The following is a 23153-nucleotide window of genomic DNA, read 5'->3' as shown; positions in this document are numbered from 1 at the left end:
AATTTATCGAAATAAATTCAAATTACGCTCGTATTGGGACGAGACATAATTCTTCATTTTATTTAACACAAACATTAACCTAAATAAAATTACTTTTAATGAATATTAACACTTGCCCTAAATACCTAATTTTCTTAGAAGGAAAATTTAGAAAGAGAAGGCGAGTAATGAAATTATGTCACTAACAAAGGCGAACGCGAAAACATAAAACCACGAAACTAAAAATAGATCATAAAAATAATAGCAATTTCTAAGATGACACCCAGGGCCAAATAACCGACACCAGTAAGAGTAAAAATATTATAATATCCTAAACGTGAATCGTATTTATGAATCGAATATCTAATACCTGTATTGAAGTATCAATATTGAAATGTCTTTGTAGATGTTAGTATTGTTGTATGCAGTAGTGTATTATTCATGAATACGACTCACGTTTTATCTGTTGACATTTTTTAAAATATCGGATATTGGAGCTAGATATAACAAAAAATATCGATGTATCGGCTGTATTCAAAAAAATTGTTATTTAACAAATTTTAATCTTGTATATTTATTAAGTAAATTGAATTATAACTATAGTACTTAGTAATTACTGTTTAATTATGTGTACCAATATGAGAGATTTTAAAAATACTCGTATTATTTTATCAACAATCGTATTCGCGTTCGGGCGTACTCGTTTGACAATTAACAATACCGTATACAGATTATACAGAAACGATATCAGTGGATATCAGTGGATATCAGTGGATATCCGAATATATAGATACTGTGCGCTCCGATATCTAGATATTAGGTTTTGTACCGATACATAGATATTGTATCTATATACGATTTGTATCGCCCATGCCTAATCGGACTTATTTTATATATTTTATACATTTTATGTCTTAATTTGTGTTTATAATAAGTTTTCTCGTGCGGTAAAAGAAAAGATTGTTAGGATGCAAATCTGCCACAAGTGTATCCGTGTATCCGCTTTGGATCAGAATGGTGGAATAAGATACAACACCTCTCCAACAGAGCAGAGAGAGCCTGAGCCTAGCAGTGGGACATTTACAGGAATTTTCTTTAAAAAGAAACTCAGACAAGCAAGATACTCTCCTCTTAACTTGATTATTCAATCTTTAAGCACGTCACACTAGAGAGATACCTATATATATACATATATCGCTTGCCATATAGTAAGTAAGTAACAACCTGTAAATGTCCCACTGCTGGGCTAAGGCCTCCTCTCCTTTTTTGAGGAGAAGGTTTGGAGCTTATTCCACCACGCTGCTCCAATGCGGGTTGGTGGAATACACATCTGACAGAATTTCAATGAAATTAGACACATGCAGGTTTCCTCACGATGTTAACCTTCACCGAAAAGCACGAGATGAATTATAAACAGAAATTAAGCACATGAAAATTCAGAGGTGTTTGCCCGGGTTTGAACCCACGTTCATCGGTTAAGATTGACGCGTTCTTACCACTGGGCCATCTCGACTCGGCCATATAATTAGGTGCAATATTACAAACTACGGTTACTAATATTTTCATCATATCGTAAATACCAAGCGATATTTATATCGTTTTTTGCACAAAGAGAGAACCGCGAAGAGATCAATAAACTGCATAAAATTTGTAATTTTGCGAGATCTAATTATACATTGAGCTAAATATAAACATTTATTTCTGGTGGTAAGGCTTTGTGCAAGCTCGTCTGGGTAGGTACCACCCACTCATCAGATATTCCACCGCAAAACAGCAGTACTTGATATTGTTGTGTTCCGGTTTGAAGGGTAAGTGAGCCAGTGTAATTACAGGCACAAGGGTCATAAAATCTTAGTTCCCAAGGTTAGTGGCGCATTGGATATGTAAGCGATGGTTGACATTTCTTACAATGCCAATGTCTAAGAGCGTTGGTAACCACTTACCATCAGGTGGCAAATGTGCTCGTCTGCCTTCCTATTCTATATAAAAAACCAATACTGTATTATACAAAATTGTTGGAAAAAATGTCTACATAAATAATTATACAAATAGTCTATATCTACATATTTTGTAACTTAAAAATCATGCATAATTTATTAAATTAACTATTATTATTTATTATATTATACAATTATTATTTAGTTCGCACATTACGGAATCACGAGAACGCATTGTTTAGGATGTTGTTTTATTACTCACGCGTCCATGTATACTTTGTAGATTAACAAAGAGTTCAGGCGGAGATAGAAGAGACTTTAACGTCCAAACTTTAATAGGGACTAGGGACCTGGCTTCAACGTCAGGTCCCGGTCAGTGGCTCTGACAGCAGCGTATCATTCTCTCTCTCGCTTCATCTCCTAGCCATACCATGACAGCTGATCGTCACGCCACCACGCGGCCGGTGGCGGCGGTAGATTATAAATAATGTACAATTTATAATCGAAAATTGATTAGACAAATGCTTTCGTTTTGTATTTAAGCTACTTCCGTCGTATCTTCTATCAATCTTTAATCACGTAACAAATCAAATAGTTACGTCTTTTCATTTTGGCGTTTGCCAAAAACGAACTAAACTAATATGTAACATGTCTAAACCCGCAGGGATTATTGCGTATTGGAAATTAGATAATTAAACAAACATTTAATTTTTCGAGGTAATTTGAACGAAGTTGTACTAGAGTATTGCATCGCCATTCGCCAATGGCACAGTTTCACGGTGCATTCACGTGCAGGCGATTTTAGGCCACAGGACGGTCGCTAGTCACGTGTTCGTCTGAGCTAGGGAAGTGATATATATCGATATCGTAGATATTGGCGTTTAATTTATTTAATTTAACCGCGAACTGAGAACTAAGTACATATATAAGTAATATATTTTATTACACAGGTCAATGACACAATAGAAATCGAAAAGACTTGATATTTATTTTTAAATGTATATTTTTATAATTCCTGTTCCGAAAGTTATGCTCATGTACTTCTTCGCAGTATATACATCATGTAATTATTGTAATAATTCTCTGAGCAATTAAATCATGTTTTTTTTAAAGTTTTAATATAAAAAAACAACATTTTAGAATAAGAGCAGTAAATAGACTCTACAAATTATCATTAGTAATCTATAATATCAAAAATATAATATTTATTTATTTATTTTGGGAAACATTCAGCATAATATAATACATAAACAATTGATATCAAAATAAGTCTCACATAAGCCGACAAAGTTTCCACTTTTACATTGAAACATGGGGTGAACCTAAGAAGAACAAGTTATTTAACAAGTAATTAAAGTATAATATATAAAGTAAAGTATTAACAACATATGCATTATTTATGTACCTGTGTTACAATCAAATAACAATTTAACATTTATATAATAATTTTATAAAACTTACAACCTGAAACAACATTTTATTAGAAACGTATTCAGATCTATCAATTATTATTTCAATACCAATAACTGAAAATTTCGATACCTTTTCATCGATAATCGCTGTTCAAAATATAGTGCGGTACAACACTACGGAGCTTTCGAAACCGTTGGCCAATGCACGCAGCAAGCGGCAATTACGACTCAACTACAAACCTTGCAACTTATCATAGGATAGATCTGCTGAGCAGAGGTCGTTGACCTATTGTGTTATACTTTTTTATCGTCCCAAGTTCCTAGCTAATATTCTAAAAACGAAAGTGAGTATGTTACACTTCTACATCTTAGCTACTGAACCGATCATCAGAAAAGGGCCCTATGTACCTAACACACGTCAAATCTCAGTGTATATAAAAGAATATTAACACAGTCGTAAGGCTACCAAAACCGTGGCCGTCGCGAGATACTCGGTAAATATGAAACATCGGAATTGATGGTTATTTTAAATGAAAAGCAATTAATAAATACGAAGTAAAATAAATAAAAACATAGATTTTCAGTACTAAAAAAAAATTTTCTGGATATTATTATTATGAAAAGCCGTTAGAATTAGTGAAGAAGAGGATAGAACGCGTGAATCTTAACCGAAGATCGTGGGTTCAAACCCGGGCAAGCGCCACTGAATTTTCATGTTGGTATGAATGATAAATTTTGCGGATGGTAGGGGTTTGTGCAAGCTCGCCTGGGTAGGTACTACCCACTCATCTGATATTCTACCGCAAAACAGCAGTACTTGTTATTTTTGTGTTCCGTTTAGAAGGGAGTGAAAGAACAGGCGCAGGGAACAAAATGTCTTGGTTCCCAAGGTCGATGGAGCATTGGCTATAAAAGCGATGATTAGTATTTCTTACAATGTCAATGTCTATGGACGTTGGCGACCACTTACCATCAGGTATTACCATTAGGTATGCTTAATTTTAGTTTTTTATTGTGCTCGTGCTTGATGGTGAAAGAAAAGATCGCGAGGCCTCCATGTGTCTAATTTCACTGAAATTTTGCCACATGTGTATTCCACTAACCCGGATTGGAGCAGCGTGGTGGAATAAGCTTCAATCCTTCTCTCAAAGGAGGTCTCAACTCAGCAGTAGGACGTTTACAGGCTGTTACTTTACTAATATTATTATAATATACGCCAATAATCTCAAAAATATAAATACATATTATATTTTTGAGATTATAGTTATAGTTAAGCTAGAAAATATATATACCACAATTTGCGTTATCAGTTGCTACCAATAACTTTCTTTATACTTTATACAAACATAATACACATATTAGTATATAACACATATTCTACCATTTTACAGACATCACAATTTGGTGAATCAGTTTTTCATTAAATATGCAAACTTAATATATATATATATATATATAGGTTATAATGTTGGTTTATGGTTTAGAAATTATTAGATTTATTTTTCAAAAATGGTTAGTATAGTAGTTGTCTGTAAAATGGTAGAATATGTGTTATATACTAATATGTGTATTATGTTTGTATAAAGTATATATATATATATATATATATATATATATATAATTTATAAACATTATACCTCGATAACCTGGGCATAATTAGTAACGTAAACGAATATAATTATTAATGTATATTTTTCGCTGGAGGTGATTTATGTTACAAATACAAATAAGGAACCTTTGGAAAAACCTGATTAGAACCTGCCCTGCGAGTTTAAGAATGAATACAGCGAATATCTTACAGTCAATGACAGCTTCGAAGTTCAAAGTAGTTCACGTTCGAAAAACAAAGACTAGTATTAAATTACTTACTTTTCCCATCCGATACTGTGTAGGACAGATCTTGAAAGCCGAGATTAATTGGTGGTCTCTGGGGCAGATGCGACAAGTGCGCTTTGCCTAATACCCTGAGTGCGTTTTGTGACTCCATTGTATCTTTTTTTTTCACTTTGACATTGTTGGATAATGGCGGTGTACTGATTTATTATCTGTAACAAATTACAATATAAGTTATAGTTTAGTTATTTCAATATTGTAAGGAATAAATTAAAAAAAACCTGTTGCTTTCTGTGATAATTAAATCAAAATATATATTTTAGTTAGGAAATTGTTGCATTTGAGAATTCTAATCGATAAACATAAGATTTCTGTTTTTTTCGGATTGAGAAAAAAACTTCGTAACTTGTCAAGGTTATATTTATTTTTTAAACAGCCTCCTGAATATTTATTTGTAATTAATAAAAAGGAATATTAGGGCACCTTTGGTAATTTATCAAGAAGTGAGTGAGTTTGTATGTCATATATTATATAGTATCAATTTATTTGCGACACAGTATTTAATGTTATACAAGCCATTAGAGCTCATCGCCAAATGGGGCTCTGATAATCTTGTTGAGTTTAATGCCAAGAAAACACAGGTATGCGCTCTCACGGCGAAAAAGTCAACATTTTCCCCTCTTCCCTCCCTCTGTGGTACTCCGCTGGTGATGCAAAGCAAAATTGCCATGCTGGGGATTGACGTTCGCTGCGACCTTAGTCCAAGGAATTACATCGAGGCTGTTATAAAAACAGCTTCACGGAAACTCGGAGTTCTGAACAAGGTGCGGCGCTTTTTCACGCCACAACAACTGTGCCTGCTGTACAAAACACAGGTACGGTCTTGCGTGGAATATTGCTCGCACCTTTGGGATGGCTCCGCTAAGTACCTACTTGAGGCCTTGGACCGGTTGCAGCGACGTGCCGTACGCATTATTGGCGACGTAAAGGTCACAAACACCCTTGAACCTTTACAATTGCGTCGTGAGATAGCAGCACTGAGCGCTTTCTATCGACTGTATCACGGCGAGTGCTCTGAGGAATTATTCTCTCTAATTCCCGCTTCCCCCTTCCTTCTTAAGTCCACGCGAGCTGGTTCTCGATGTCACCGCCTAACTGTGACATCAATTCCATCGCGAACAAAGAAATTTGGCAACTCCTTTCTTTGTCGCACTTCCAAAAAATGGAATTCCTTACCAGCTCACGTGTTCCCCTCCTCTTACAACCCGGGTTCCTTCAAACGAGGCGTGAAGAGGCATCTTGCGGGCCGGCAAGGCGAAGGCGGCTAGTGCAGAACGTTTTTCCCGTCTGTACTGGCCGTCGTCGCGTTTGGACTCTACTACCACTTACCATCAGGTGGAGTAGAGTCATTTGCCCTCCCGGCGAATATAAAAAAAAAAAAAAAAGCCACTTGAACACACTTCAAATGAGCCGAGATGGCCCAGTGGTTAGAACGCGTGAATCTTATCCGATGATCGTGGGTTCAAACCCGGGCAAGCACCACTGTATTTTCATGTGCTTAATTTGTGATTATAATTCATCTCGTGCTTAACGGTGAAGGAAAACATCGTGAGGAAACCTGCCTGTGTCTAATTTCATTGAAATTCTGCCACATGTGTATTCTACCAACCCGCATTGGAGCAGCGTGGTGGAATAAGCTCCACAACCTTCTCCTCAAAAGGGAGAGGAGGCCTTAGCCCAGCAGTGGGACATTAACAGGCTGTTACTGTATTCAATGTTATTAAAATTCATACCAATTACAATTTATAATTTGATCTAGATATTTGATTCAACTCATTAAAATAAGGCGTTGGGTATATATATTGAGTAAGATATAATAAACGGCCCGAAAAGACATGTTACTTGTCTTCATTTATTTTATTTTTTTAAATATACATAGAATCGCGTAACAACTAATTATAGGTAAACATCGCTTGTAATTAATAATGACTATAATATAATACTCGTTTATGTCTAAACATATATCGTTATGTAAGAAACTATCATCGAGTAAAACTTAATTTTGCATCATTTGCAAGAGTTTAATATTAATTCGCTGACGATACAGACCTAATAGCATCATCTCCTGAAGATTTACAATTTATTATGACCCGTGTTAATGAGTGTAGTGAAAACGCTGGTCTGCGGATGAACACATCAAAAACGAAGATCACGGTATTATCTAAACACAGCCTTCTGCACGTTAAAAAAGTCCTCTGCAATCGCAGACTTAAGATCCCTGTGCGCATACGACTCCTATATTGTTACATCTGGTCTACACTTTTTACGGATGCGAGGCGTAGATAGTTAAAGAAGACCTCAAGCAACGTATACACATTGAGGTCTTGAAGCTTTCGAGATATGGGCATATATACGTATGTTGGCCATTAGTTGGGCTCAAAAGGTCTCGAAAGTAGAAGTTCTGCGACGCGTTAGACAGAAACGACAACTTTTAAAGACTATCAAGAAAAGAAAAGTTGCATATTATTATAACAACTGGTCAAGTGCTTAGACATGAAAGATATGAACTTTCGCAACTCATTATGATGGGAAAGGTTGCCGGAATGAGAGATGTTGGTCGCAGAAAAAGCCTTGGCTGTGCAACATCTAAGAATGGATGGGAATCGCGAGTGCTGCCGAGCTCTTTCCCATGGCGAAGATCAAGAAGGAGTATTGAAAGCTGACTGCCAACCTTCGCCAATCGGAGAGGCACTCGAAGATGAAGAATATTAATTCCATGTTCCTCTTCAACTGAGCACTAAACTTGTGCTAGATTAGGGATTATTGTCGCACAACCACTGTGAGGTTAATTAGCAGGCAGATGTACTGTTGACATATTGAAGCTATTGTACCATTAAAAGTCAATGATACCGTTAATTAATTATTGTCAATTTGTTTATTGTTTTAGGTAGGCAGACTGGCAAGTGGGTCGCCTGATTGTAGAGATCACGACCGCCTATAGACATTAACGCTGTAAAAACTATTAACCATTCTTTATATAACCCATGCGGCACCAAGAATTAAAATGAAGAAGACTTATAAATAAATAAAAAAATTGAAACGATAATAATTACGAACATGTTAAAAGACATACAATTATAATGTACAGTACAATAAGATTGGTTTATAATTATTATTTCCTCATTTTATAATAGCGCTTTTGATTATATATTATATTATATAATTGTCAAGTAAACCTATATACATATTGTGTATATATTTATATAAGCTACCAATTATTTTTATATTATTTTATATAAGGTTCAAATCTGAAAATTAAATTGATTTAACGGAAATACGTCTTGTAATTCCAGTTCCACATGTTTTTTTTTATTATTATTATTATTTAAATTATACCAACAATGCCTAATTCCTATTTTACCCCCTTTTAAGCATACAATAGTGATAGGAATGGACACGACAATATCCCATGAGGTCAGGATCAAACCTACATCTCCCTACCTTTCTTTTCTACTGTAGGTAGGTCTTCCATATCCCCAGGCGGCCAGTTTGTCGTTGATTTATTAAGGCCTAAATAAACATTTATATAAATCAAAGGAGTACGAATATGTTTCTTTATCAAATACTCGTAATAGTCAACCGCTCTTGAGAAACGAATATTTTTACAGTTTATACCACCTCCCTGATCCAATGCGGGTTGGTGGTCACATATGTGGCATATGCATGTCCATCCGAGTACGAGATGAACTATAAATACATTCAATTTAATTCAATTCAATTTCTTTATTTACCTAAATTGAGTAGATATTACATTAATGATGCACCTTACAAACTGCCGTCAATTGGCATGTCAATATAATTCGATACTTATTTAGCTAAATACAATTCAAATTACATAATTAAAATTTAACCATAAAAAAATTATAAAATAAAATAAACGTTAAATAGTATATCCTTATAATTAATTAAATATCCACATAATATATTCCAATGAAATTCCATTATATACAATTCCACAGTTTATACTTTATTAAAAATGACAATTTTATTGATAAATGACAATTATAAATATATCCATTAAATAATCTTTGATAGAATATTATATTTTCTTTAACAAAATATTTACAACATATTAAGCACATGAATGTTTTATATGTATTCCAATCGAAACTATATATTTCGTTCTCATGTAATTGTTAATATTAAATTAATCCACTAATTCCACTACTCAAAGAATGCTGCCTTGAATCTAAATCTAATCACGATCTCTTCGTTTCACCAGATTATATATAAATATTTTGAGTGTAAATAGTTGCATAGACTGACGAGCATATGGGCCTGATGTTAAGTGGTCACCAACGCCCGTAGACATTAGCATTGTAAGAAAGGTTAACCATCGCTTACATCGCCTATGCGCCACTAATCTTGGGAACTAAGATTTTATGTCGCTTGTGCCTGTAATTACACTGGTTCACTCACCCTTCAAACTGGAACACAACAATACCAAGTACTGCTGTTTCGCCAGACGAGCTTGCACAAAGCCCTTTCATCAGCATTACGACATCAGTATGTTTATCTAACGATAATCTCTAGTTGCTTATCATTATCAATCACCTCAGAGTTTGTTACGTGTCACTACGTTAAATTAACTATAATCAAATAATTTACAAACTTGTTTTCAAATCATATTTCGACTTAACAATATAATGTCTGTTATTTATTTTGAAATAATTTACTAATAACCTCGTTGGTCTCGACCGAAATTCGGTCACGGCGACCTATCTCAAAGTCTAAACATCTGCACAAGAAATATAAGTATTACTGTTCACACACTGGCGCACTCTAACCCCACACACACATACGATCACGAAACGATTACACGGAGATCAGGCGCAGGAGCGACGTCTTTGTGCTTCTCGGGGCAGAGTGTAACACTGCCGCCTTTAATATTATTATTATACCTTCCTCTATACTAAAGTTGTTTGTTATACTAAAACTACTCTATGTAACGTAGCACGGCCGACATACGATCACGTGTCTAAGAGTATCAAGATAAACATATTTTTTATAGCCCGATCCGGGATTCAAACCCGGAAACTGGACCAGTTGTCGTATGATCTATCACCGAGACAGTTTAATATAAGATAATATTTAAAAACATATATTTTATTATATTATATTATATTATATTATATTATATTATATTATATTATATTATATTATATTATATTATATTATATTATATTATATTATATTATATTATATTATATTATATTACTAAGCCGAGACGTAAAATTTTTAACAGTTATATATTTCTAAATATATATAATCTTTTAAATAAGGATAATGGATATGTTTATGTAAAACAATTTAGACCTTGCATATAAACATTTAAAGTTTCTAGGTCGTTAAGTTACTCTTCTAGATTTAATTTACCATTAACGTAATATTTATATTCCCGAAAATTAGGTTACGGTAGATAAGACTGACATCGCCTGGTTTATGTAAATGATATTTACATCGCTATAAATGATATGCAATTAATTTTATATGAACTTTGTAAAAAACAAATTCACAGAAAAGAAGGTTAATGATGCGCGTAATCTAATGTTGAAAAATATTTATAATCCGTATTACGTATATGTATGTTTTTTTATTTATATTAAATACATAAACGATTTATATAATGCATCATCATGTGCCCGCTTATATCTTATTTATCTTAACTTAAACTAGAACCGTGATGGCCCGGTGGTTAGAAGACGAAAATTTTAACCGATTTTTCCGAGTTCAAGCCCGGGTAAGCACCACTAACTATTCATGTGCTTAATTTGTGTTTATAATTTATTTTGTGTTCGGCGGTGAAACAAATAACATCATAAGGAAACCTGAATGTGCTGGATAAAATATCCTAGAAAGTTCACGTAGGTGTAGATGCGTACCGCAATTTTTTTTTTTTATAGAATATGAAGGCGGACGAGCATATGGGCCACCTGATGGTAAGTGGTCACCAAACGCCCTTAGACATTGGCATTGTACGAAATGTTAACCATCGCCTACATCACCAATGCGCCACCAACCTTGGGAACTAAGATGTTATGTCCCTTGTGCCTGTAATTACACTGGCTCACTCACCCTTCATACCGGAACACAACAATACCAAGTACTGCTGTTTTGCGGTAGAATATCTCTAATGAGTGGATGATACCTACCCAGACGAGTCTGCACAAAGCTCTACCACCAGTAATATAAGCTAATCCAGGAATATAAATAAATAGTCATTTTAATCACTTAAAAACTTATTTTAGGATTTAAGACATAGGTAAAACCGCAGGACACAGCTAGTAATAATGAGTATTACTTACACAGTCACATAGTTAAACATGGGAACTAAGATGTTACGTCCGGTGTGCTTGTAATTCACTAGCTCACCATTGTAACCGAAACAGAACAATACAAAGCATTGCTGTTTAGCTGTATAATCCTTACTAATATTATAAACGAGAAAGTGAGTTTGTTTGTTTGTAACTCTTTCACGTATTAACTACTCGACTTTAATAATGATCGATCAGATCAGGGCTACGGAAAAGGGCATAACACTACCTCCTCACACGCGGGCAAACCCACGGGCGGTAACTTGTAGTTAATAAACGGTCCCCATCCAGACGAATTTGCACGGAACACCTATATCGTAAGGCGTCACATATTATCGTCACATTAATCTTATGTCACAACTACACTGGACTAGAAAACAGCATTTAGGATTTTATATTGAACAATTTGCTTAATGCCTTCCGGTCATCATGTTGTAATTACTTTATAATGACATATAATTACAAATAATTAAAGAATATTTGAAAAATAAAAACGTTTTAATAGCTAACTCTGAGGCATCAAGTGATCCTGATTTAGATTTTTTTATATATAAAATAGGTGGACGATCGGGCAAGCTGATGGTAAGAAAGTCAACTATTTAAATATACTACGTACTTTAGTAAACTTACAGCCTTTAAATGGCCCATTTCTGGGCTAAGCGGACCGGGCGGAGCTTATTACATCTAACTACTCGTTGGTGGACATATTAATTAATAAATTAAACACAAAATACATATCATGAGCCGAGAGTGTTACAGCGAGTCTCCATATAACTACGAATGTGACTTAAATTCTTAACAAAAAATCCGATAACTTTTATTGGCCCTGGCCGGGATCTGAACCCGATTGGGCAGTCACACAAGTTGTCGCAATAACACCAAAGTGCCTTATAATTGTAATAATTACATTTTTTACAAGGTTATATTAACTATTTAAGATTTAACGATGGATCTGTCCTGAATATATGTATATATGTGTTCCTTTTACACATTACATTAGCGCTAAGGAAGGATTGTTAAAAACCTAAGAGATATGGAGATTGGTATTTGGCGATTCAGAATGACGCGAGCTAAGACGCGGGTACAGCGCTAGTGTATATATATATATAATATTATTATTATTTTAACTAATGTATTAGACTAACTCTAACTTAAAGTGTATATAGTAATATGTCAACATCGGTATTTGTTCTTCAATTGTACATAAAATATCGTATTGTATGTGTATGTATTGTATTTGAGTGCATGCTTGTAATATATACATATAATATAATATGTATGTATAGACATATACTGTAGCTCGTAATGCCCATCTGATGTGATAAATGTCACATAGATCTCCACGTGTATGAAGCAGTTTATCTACATATATTAAATTATGTGATATATATGTATATTTGTTTGAGATTAATAGTCACCAGGACTATTGGTATTTTTTCATGGATAGAGAATGAAGATAGAGATCAGATGGGGCAACATCTACCGTCTTTTGGTAGTAAATTACAGAACTATATAAATGATTTACGTGGTGAAGGACTTTGTGCAAGCCCGTTTAGGTAAGTACTGCCCACTCTTTGTATATTCTACCGCCAAACAGCAATACAAAGTATTGTTGCGTTACGGTTGGAAAGGTGAGTAACCTGATTAACTGTCCAACTACTGTCTTTGAGCGTTGAAGACTAATTAACATCAAACCCATCTGACCGTTCACCTTTCCATCTTAAAAAATAGATAAACAATTACTAAATTACACGATTTTCTTACTGTACGTTATAATTCAGATTTTTTTATGATTTTTCGAGTGTACCCCCACCACGTTATCTATTTTTTTGTGTGTGTCAGAAGTTATTTTTTTAGATAAGCAGGTTTTTTATTGAATATGTATAATAAAATATTATATATAAAGAAGAAAATAAAACAGATATCATTCGAAAGACACTGTGCTATAGTTGTTTAAGTTAATTAGTCTAGTATCGTCAAAAAAACGTCGACCACACGCGATAATAATTACAAGTATTTCGTAATACACTCGTAACTAATGTAAACGATTCACTTATTATCAACTCCCACAACCACGTAAGTAATGATGCGCGTACACTACTAATGATGTAATTATATGGAGTTGCGCTGTCGCGTCCTACAGATACACAAACAATGAAACTTCTATATAACATCTTTGGGACAGAAGTAAAAAATCAATTTAAAATGAGTAATTAATCACAAAATTATGAATTTAACGACATTTTATTCGGACACAAAAGGACCGATTCCAATCAGCTAATTTTATAAATAATAAAATTGACGTAAATTCTCTCTAGTAATTAACAACTAAATTATTTTATGTTAACATTGAAATGAGTTCTAAGCCCTCTTAGCAGGAGGGCCAGCCCAGCGGTGGACTGTCTATGTGCAGAATTTGACGTTCATTGTATGCTATATCAATGGATATTATAATTAAATGTCAAGGTTATCATTTATGAGTTAATTCATCATACAGTGGAATCAAAATATATTTATAACGCGTCATTTGGGCTTGACCTGGGCTAAAAATAAAGTGATGTTTTTATTTTTTTATCAAACAAATAATATTTCAAGGATATTTATAGGAAATATATTCATTAATTATAATTTGTTATTAAAAGGCGCACGTGACAGTGTTGTAATTAATTGATGTTAAACTTGTATGACAATGTTGAAACTTCAAGGGTGAACTTGAATGTAACGTAAATTGTTGAGAATCTACCAAAAATATTGACTTTGATATATTTAATAAATCGTTAAACTGCCTATAAAGCACAAATAAAAACATACTTTATGATTTTTTGTATAATAAAAAATCCATAAATACCTCATACATATTCAATTAATACTTTAGTTAACTTTGTTTATTTTTTTGCTTATAATTTTTTTCTGTTTTTTTTTTTTTATTCGAAGTAGAGATTTATTTTAGTTATATTAAAGATATATCATCTGTGATAAAGTCAATCTCAAAATATAGTAAATATTTTTTGTCGTTGTTTTAATAATGCTATTTAAGTGTTTTTTATCTCCAATTGAAGTATACCTAAGTGAACGAAAATTTATAACTTTTATTTTCATGCTAAGTTAGCCTGCTATCGGTATATACTTTGTAACTTTATATTTATATAAGTTTTAACGTCATATTTATTAATAGTACATACAGGAAGCCGAGCCGAGATGGCCCAGTGGTTAGAAGGCGTGAATCTTAACCGATGATCGTGGGTTCAAATCCGGGCAAGCACCACTGAATTTTCATGTGCTTAATTTGTGTTTATGATTCACCTTGTGCTTGACGGTGAAGGAAAACATCGTGAGGATTGCAGGTTGCATGTGTGGAATGCAGGTTGCATGTGTGAAATTTCACTGAAATTCTGCCACATGTGTATTCCACCAACCCGCAATGGAGCAGCGTGGTGGAATAAGCTCCAAAACCTTCTCCTCAATAAAGGAGAGGAGGCCTTAGCCCAGCAGTGAGACATTCACAGGCTGTTACTGTACCGTTACATAAAGGAAGTTTCCTAATAAATAAGTAACAAAAACCGTTAATATCTTCGCGATCGATTTCAGCGACGGCGTTCATTCTGGCCAACTAGGAGAACGACAACGATTAGAACAGATTACAGTTCACAAGTGTGCTCCCTATTGCCACTCTCTCATAAAATCCGATGGGATAAATAGTCCGACATAAGCATAAATAAGAAAGGCAAGCGAATTCAAGACTCCATACATCTACATTTCACTGTTTCGGCCCATGCATTGAACATGCAGCTCGACCCTAAGTTCTAGAACCCACCGCAAAGGTTGTTTATTTATTCTTATTTCTTTAAGCGTATTTCAATCCCTTGAATCCAAATTACAAAACCGAGATTTCAAATTTTTATCCCAGCCACGAATACAAAGTTCGTGAGGAAAGCTACATATGTTTGAAGGCATTTTTGATTTAAACCGCGTTGGATATATCAATACAATGCTTACGCATTGCACGCAAAACAGTAGTACTTGGTATTGTTGGGTTCTGGTGTGAAGGGTGAGTGAGCCAGTGTAATTACAGACGGGACATAACATCTTAGTTCCCAAAGTTGGTGGCGCATTGGCGATGTAAGTGATTTTCAACATTTCTTACAATGCCAATGTCTATGGGCGTTAGTGACCACTTACCATCAGATGGCCCATAAGCTTATCCGCCGTATACTATAAAAAATAAAAATAAAAACATTCAAGCCGTTCTGGATCAACTCGAAGTCCGAGGCAGAAACCTTGAATAAAATTGAATATGCTTTATTGAACACCAAAAGAGTTACAAAAACATACGGGTATAAACACAAACAAAAAAACTATTAAAGTAAAAAAGGCTCATCGCTAAAAGAGCCTAAAACCTACTAAGCTAAAAACGTTTACTCCTGATCATCTGATCCTCGGAAAATTTCCAACCACACTCGTCACTTTACCATCAACTGGAATTAATTTATTAGAATCCCTATGACCACCAAAAACCACAACAGCTGACTACATCAGGATAAGAATTTTTCAGCAACCGGATGTTATTCTCGGATGAATATTTCATTATAGTGCTTAAGATGGTGAACCAATACTATGTAATTGTTGAAACAACAAATAGAATAAATACACGCCTACGACGAAGTGAAACGTCTAGATGTTTTAATTTCTATAAGAAACAATCTTTTAAAACGTACGCACGTATGAAGGACAATGAAGGACATTCCGAATTATATAATAACAAACACGCCTAAGCCTTGTAGTAAGTGGTTGTGTAATTTATTTTTTGTATTATATTTGAAGTGTAAAACCGTTGCGAATATTGCTTATAACTTTTTTAAAAAACCTTTTTAAATTCTTACATTTTATATCCCTTACAATTTAAAATAATCTTGAGGGCTGGTTCCGAAACCGCGAAAGTAAGACCTTAAAGGTAAAATTTATTAAATAGGATATTTTAAGATAACTATATTTCTATTATTGATACAACGTTCATTATTATGATAATAACTAGATATTAAACCTACCTACCCAGATTGGCAAAACACAAACGAAATACGAATCGAAGCCAGCTGAGCACGTTATGAAAGCATAAATTTGATGGTAGTCATTTGTATTATATCTATATTTCTGAGTGGCTTTCTGAAAACTTTAACTTGTTACTACTTACGTCCATTGTGCCTAGTGCGACTTTTTTGAGTGAAAATTTCTTTTGGCGCGATGCGGTAGTTTATTGTAGGAGATGGACTCATGGCTTGCGTCACCGACATGCTAATTTTAATATAATTAAATTCTTAAAAATTCAAATAATAATTCAAGTAGTGTGAAAATAAATGAGGAAATTAATGAATGAAATTTATGTAAATACTAACAATATATACAAATAATATAAGTGTTTTAACTATTATTTATTTAAATTAACCTGTATTAATATTTTGTACCGAGTTTGCGACATGCTATGTATTTTGATGAATAAAAACTATATAATAAAAAGGGATAGAATTATTACTTGGAGTGCCAGCAGATACGGATATTGGACAAATATATTTAAAAGTTACAAATTTTCACTTCTATCAGCAGTCCCTATAACTGTCTGTTTTTATTTATTTATTCGATAGCGTTGATTTTTAGCTGCGTTTTGTATGGAACTCCGATTATTGTCTACACTCATAGTTCTTATATTTATCAAAACGTTATTAATCGTATTTCGTAAAATTCGAAACGTTTTTTATAGAACCTTTGCACAAACCTTATACATTGGCCGATTATTTATTCTTGTGGTAATTTAAGATAGTGGTGTGTATTTATTAACAAACAAACTTTATAAGCGATCTGTCGCCCTAGAGTGTAGGCTTATTTTTTTTTCTATTTATTTATAGCATAGCTGTTTCAGTAAGTACCTGCACGGAATAGCGAGGCGGGAGGTATCACCATCTTGCCACGAGTGTGATGCGCCACTGGACACGGCCTGACTGCTCTAGAGGCATTCCCTAGTGGTTATAGTCGGCGGAGATCTGCTTGTGATCTTGATCAGCGAGAGGTGCTTGTTGGAAATGCGAGTTTCATGTGGCAGAAGGAGGCCGTGGAGCGGCAGAGTAAGAAACTTTCCTCTGCTGTTCCGATCCGCCGAAAAAGACTGGGGACGAGGCGTCGGTGATATGCACTACGATCCTGAAACACCCCCGATGGAGAGTCTACCGCTGGTTTTATAATAGGTATTCTAGCGCACTTAATGTCGTTGAGTCCCACATACCACCCACCTCATTTGCGGGACGCATAAATGAGTTTTTCCAGCGAGAAAAAAATAAAATAAAAGGCACTGCTATGTGATACTGCCTGCAGGCACATGTTTTCATTTCCAGACAGGCTAGATATGGTAGATGACATGCACATATAGTGAAAAAGAGATAAATATGATATAACATGGAAAGTATACAGCGTAAGAGAAAGAATGACAAAGATAATAATTTGGGGGATAATATTATATATACAAGAAGGGACTCGATATGAGTAGAGATAGTTGAATGGAAGGGACCATCACACTGTGTGACCCCAGAAAAAAGGAAATAAGTTAAAGCCAAGCGAACAATGCGGTGCCAGCCACGACTCAGTGATGCCTATTTTTTTGCTTTTCATGCTAATAATATAAGGCTAGGACAGTTCTCTCGTCACGTAACCCGTAATAAGAGTTAATGATCGCAATTCATTGTAAATAATTGTAATAACGACTTAAATGTCGCTCGTCTAACAGTTGTCGTACAGTTTTCCGTGTTAAACTTGAAGTTATAACTTGGATCATTTAATGATGAATGATAAGGCAATAATTTAATTATTGTAAATAATAAATTACATATTATACATACAATATTATATGAAATTATAAATGATTGAAAAATGCGTACATGCTACCTCGAATAAAGTTTATTTTAATTTATTTTCTTGAAATTTATCGAGGTCTTGAATCGACTTTAAAAAAATTATAGTTATAGCTCTCCCTTGTATGTTTCTATGCACACGATTTATGAGATACCAGCAACCCGGTTTCGCTAGTGAGGAATTCAGTTTGTGATTACCATACTTACAAATTTGCCATTTTAACACAACACCTATTTGAAGTATACGTATAAAATATTTAAATTAATTATTAGGTAGCAGCGATAGTCTAAATAAAAATGTTTGTTCTGGTAACAGCCCATCGGAATGGAAGTTTAAAACAAAAAACCTATGTTGACGTCAGTTAAAAAAAAATTAAAAGATAAACCAAAAAATATAAAATAACGTCATAAAAACTCAGTAAGATAATTGTTTTGTTTTTTTTTTGAGCAACAATTTAAGTTTCTCTTTATAATTATTTTTTTTATATAAAACGAATTAAGGCAATCATTGCAGTCTTAATATGCGTTATCATAATATGTGTGTAATTTTCTTGGTGGTCGGACTTTGTGCAAGCCTGGGTAGGTAGGTACTAATGAATGTGGTACCTATTGTGTTCCGGTTGTAAGTGAGCCAGTGTAACTTCAGGTACCATGGACATCTTAATATCTTAGTTCATCGAAACCATCTTAGTTCCCAAGATTGGTGGCACCTTGCCGATTTAAGGAATAGTTAGTGTTTCTTACGGCGTTAATGTCCATGGATGGTGATGACCCCTTACCTTCGGGTGGCCTATTTGACTTTCCGCTTACCTATTTATATATTATAAAAAAATGTTGGTGTGTATAAATCAACATTGATATTGGCCAAGTCGGGTTCGTGAAACTATGAACTAAAACAGGCAGTGTTTTATGTGTAGAAATAATATGAGTAATATACTTAATTAAGATTCATAACTTATTTAACGAATCGTTATTGTTAATCAGTAAACGATCTTTTAGTTACGAGTACCCAGCCGTTAACTTAGTTTTCTACAATAAATGTAGATAAATCAACCATCATTTAGCAAAACGAATTGTTTCTCGAATATAGAAATCCGACACAAATCTTTTTTTTTACTGTTGCTTTGTCTGCTAACTTATAGTAGCCATTATGGTGCAGTTAAAACAAGCTGTCTCACAACTTTTTTAGTTAACTAATTGCTTGTAATTCGAATCGACTACAATTTTATTCAACTTCGTCTGCTTTGATCTTAAAACTGATATAAAGATCTTTAAATTACGTAAGTATGGCTGATACATCTTGGAATAATTAATTTTATATTTGCTAGCCTTAGGTTTTCTATAAACCTGTGCAATGACTTAATGACTCAAATAATAATCGACTCGACTAGTTTTTTTTTTACTTCTACAGTATAACCTATGTCCTGTAGTATTCTGCTTCGGAATAATGTCAAATCAATGAGATATTTGTGCGGTAGAAGAAAGCTATTTACGAAATATTTAACCTGGTTCCCAGTTTCTTTAAGAAATAAATTCAAAGAAATTTAAATATTGATTGTAGCTTCTCAAAATATATTTGATAATGTGAAATATGATAATGATGAAACATACGTTTCAAAATATATTTGAAATGTATGTTTGTAAAAATTTGGTAAAAATATAAAATTTTTTTGTAGAAATTGTGACGTACCTACACACCGTTAGTATCAGGAAAAAGTATAAGTTAGTTATAAATGAATGACTACGTTTGATTTAAAAATTCCTTTAGTCCAAATTATACGCTTTTCATCATCATATGTAAAATTAAAAAATATATATAAAAAATACAAAAATGAAAGAGTTTTAACAAATGTTTGTGTTTAAAAAACCATAACTACCATACTTCCAATAATGTCAATACGTAATACGTACGTTCTTGTAAAAGCTGTCTTAAATTTATATTTAGATTTTTTTATAATTCTTAAAATAATAATATGTTATAAATTATAAATTACATAACAAGCAGACGTAATATAACATTTGTGTCGATAACTTTATATTCAAATTAATTAAATATTTTGTCACTGTCACTTTTGAAGGATAAAACGGTTGCGTATTTTGTAATTTATATAAAGCTCAAGTATAATAAAGAAAGTTCAAAAAACCTCGTTATTACGTCACAATTATGATTTATATTACTTCCTAATTTCATTAATATAAAATATTTGAATGGCCTTAACGCAATTGGAAATGAAAGTGTTTAAAAATGTCCAGATCACAGAATATCAAATCATGACATTACTTCAAAAAAGTCCTTTCAAATTTTGGTAGAATTCATGTCTACCTCAAAATGTTCTCCTCAAGAGAAGAGGACGTTTTACCCAGGCATAGTCGAGTCTATCTCTAGTCGTATCTTTAATACCTTTTGAAAACTTAGATATATGTTTCTTTACTCTTTAAGCTACTACTCGTACGTAGCGTTGTCCTACCGTCTAACAAAAATTTGTTTCATTCATTGATAATGTGGACACCAAACAACAATGAACACCAAACCATAAAACATTGAGTTCTATTTTAAAAAAAAAAGCAAAAAACGAATGGCGACAGTAATATAATCTTTCAGTAAACCGAATGATAAACGATTTTTTTTTCTGAATGAATAAACATTCCGAATTTATTTTTAATACGTTTTTACCAGCTCTACTCTACTCTTTGTGTGTAATACTGTCCCTTTGTTCAAGTCGGTCAAAGTAAGGCCTCCTCTTTTTTTGAAGAGAAGGCTTGAAGCTTATTTCACCACGCTGCTCTTAACGGGTTGGGATATACTGATTTGGCAAAATTTGCTTAAGATATCAGAAAACAAGTTAACCACATGAAAATTCAGAGGCACATGCCTCGGTTTGAACCCTCAATCATCAGTTAAGATTATTGTGTTCTAACCATTGGGCCACCGCATTATTTTATTGGGTACTTTATGTGATTCTGTTTCATGGTCCAGTAAACCAGAAAATTCAATGGCATTGACATGTCAAGTGTATAAAGTGGTTTATATTTCTTACAGTGTCTATGGACAAAGGAGACCACCACCAGATCGCCCCACTTGTTTTACATTCAATAACATTAATGACAAATATATAAACACAACGCATCACTAAGCGATGTTATGTATTCTTAATAAAAAAAGCAATTTAAAATGCAATTTTTAATTTTTTTATTTAGTTAGTTTTGGAAATATTAGATAATAAATAATGAAACTTACATCAACTCCATTAACTATGCCCGAATGATTCTTTGTCTGACCTATATGCGTTCCTGTGTTATTTCAGTGGTGAGTTGTGCGCATGCCCGCAGCCCAACGGTTTATGTATTAGTACGGACACTTTTCAATAGATGGCGCAATATTTGCGCAACAGAAACTAAAAACCAGACGAACAGGTCTATAATAAACAAAAATAAATTTTAAACTAAACATGCTTTGAAACACATTCGGCTTCACTTACAATCATTGTTTAGCGAATGTTTAGTTAAATACTAATTACTATCTTTCTGACGTCATTGCTTTTGACATTCGAAAAAAGAACAACATTGTTTGACTAATCACCCTCCAAAAAGTTAGGCTGATTATCTATACAATAAGTGAAACCAATCAATTATAAGCGTTTAACTGACACACAGGCATATTTGCTAAAGGATTGCACACTCGGCTCGCTCGCTAAACACCTAAATTGTGCAAGTCCCTTGCAAAATGCACTATTCGATTGCCTTGCCTAGACTTTGTTAATTTATGTCTAGGTAATAACGCGAGTTGTTTTATACGACGACACAATATAATATAACTTACAGAGACCTGACTACATCATTAAATTGTGAATGATCTAACAAAATAAATAATGGTTAATTATATATATTATGTTTGTTAATTTATTTCATAATTATATTCTTGTTGCTTATTTTTTAACGTTTACATTTTAATTATGTTCGATAATCAATATATTAAAGTTATAAATCGTAGTAAATTCTATAGACATGGCACCGATATTAGACAGTTATTTTGTAAATATAAAACATTTTTCTAGTTTATCATTGAATTCAATTGAGTTAGTATTTACTTTAACTACTAAAGTTAAGTCGGTTTGATTTTAGCATTTCAATTTTTTCCAAAGGCATAACGAGTTTTAGAGTTTATTAAGAAAACTATTTTTAACCGCGAAATACTAAAAGTGCTTTATATTATAATTACTATAACAATTAAACTTACCTTATTGGCAAGTTTATACTGTTCTTAGTAAAGTGAAAACACTAAACGGCATTGCACTTTGTAATTAAGTAAATTAATTATTAGAAAATATTCGTAATGATCTATTCGCTTGTATGGTGGTAAATTGGTAATTGAGCTTACCGAAGGCTCCACGTCTTTTCTTATATATTTATTGTAATATCACAAATAATACTGACATATTTATTAATAATTATGCGTAGCAGTGAATGTCCCACTGATGGGTTAAATGCCTCCTCTCCCTATTTTGAGAAGAATGTTTGGAACTTATTATTTTTCTTATTACTACTTATATAGGTTTAATAAGTAAAAAAATGTGTATCTGCCGTATATTCATTTAGGCAGAATTTCAGTGAAATTAGACACATGCAGCTTTCCTCACGATGTTTTCCTTCACCGTAAAGCAAGAGATGAATTATAATCACAAATTAAGCACATGAAAATTCAGTGGTGCTTGCCCGGGTTTGAAC

The 23153-nt window shown here is 33.4% G+C and overlaps 1 protein-coding gene across 1 annotated transcript in view; it reads right to left on the bottom strand.

Annotated features, from left to right (window-relative positions):
• Positions 1 to 23153, bottom strand: part of LOC126771260 (ATP-binding cassette sub-family G member 1-like) — a 55843-nt gene that overhangs the window by 16661 nt on the left and 16029 nt on the right. The window contains exon 2 of the mRNA XM_050491049.1: positions 5198 to 5373. Within this exon, the coding sequence (XP_050347006.1) occupies positions 5198 to 5315 (118 nt within the window). The 5' untranslated portion in view covers positions 5316 to 5373. The remainder of the gene's footprint in view (positions 1 to 5197; positions 5374 to 23153) is intronic.

This window comes from Nymphalis io, chromosome 10 (genome assembly GCF_905147045.1).
Source record: "Nymphalis io chromosome 10, ilAglIoxx1.1, whole genome shotgun sequence".
Taxonomy (NCBI): domain Eukaryota; kingdom Metazoa; phylum Arthropoda; class Insecta; order Lepidoptera; family Nymphalidae; genus Nymphalis; species Nymphalis io.
This window is presented reverse-complemented; position numbering and strand designations above follow the sequence as displayed.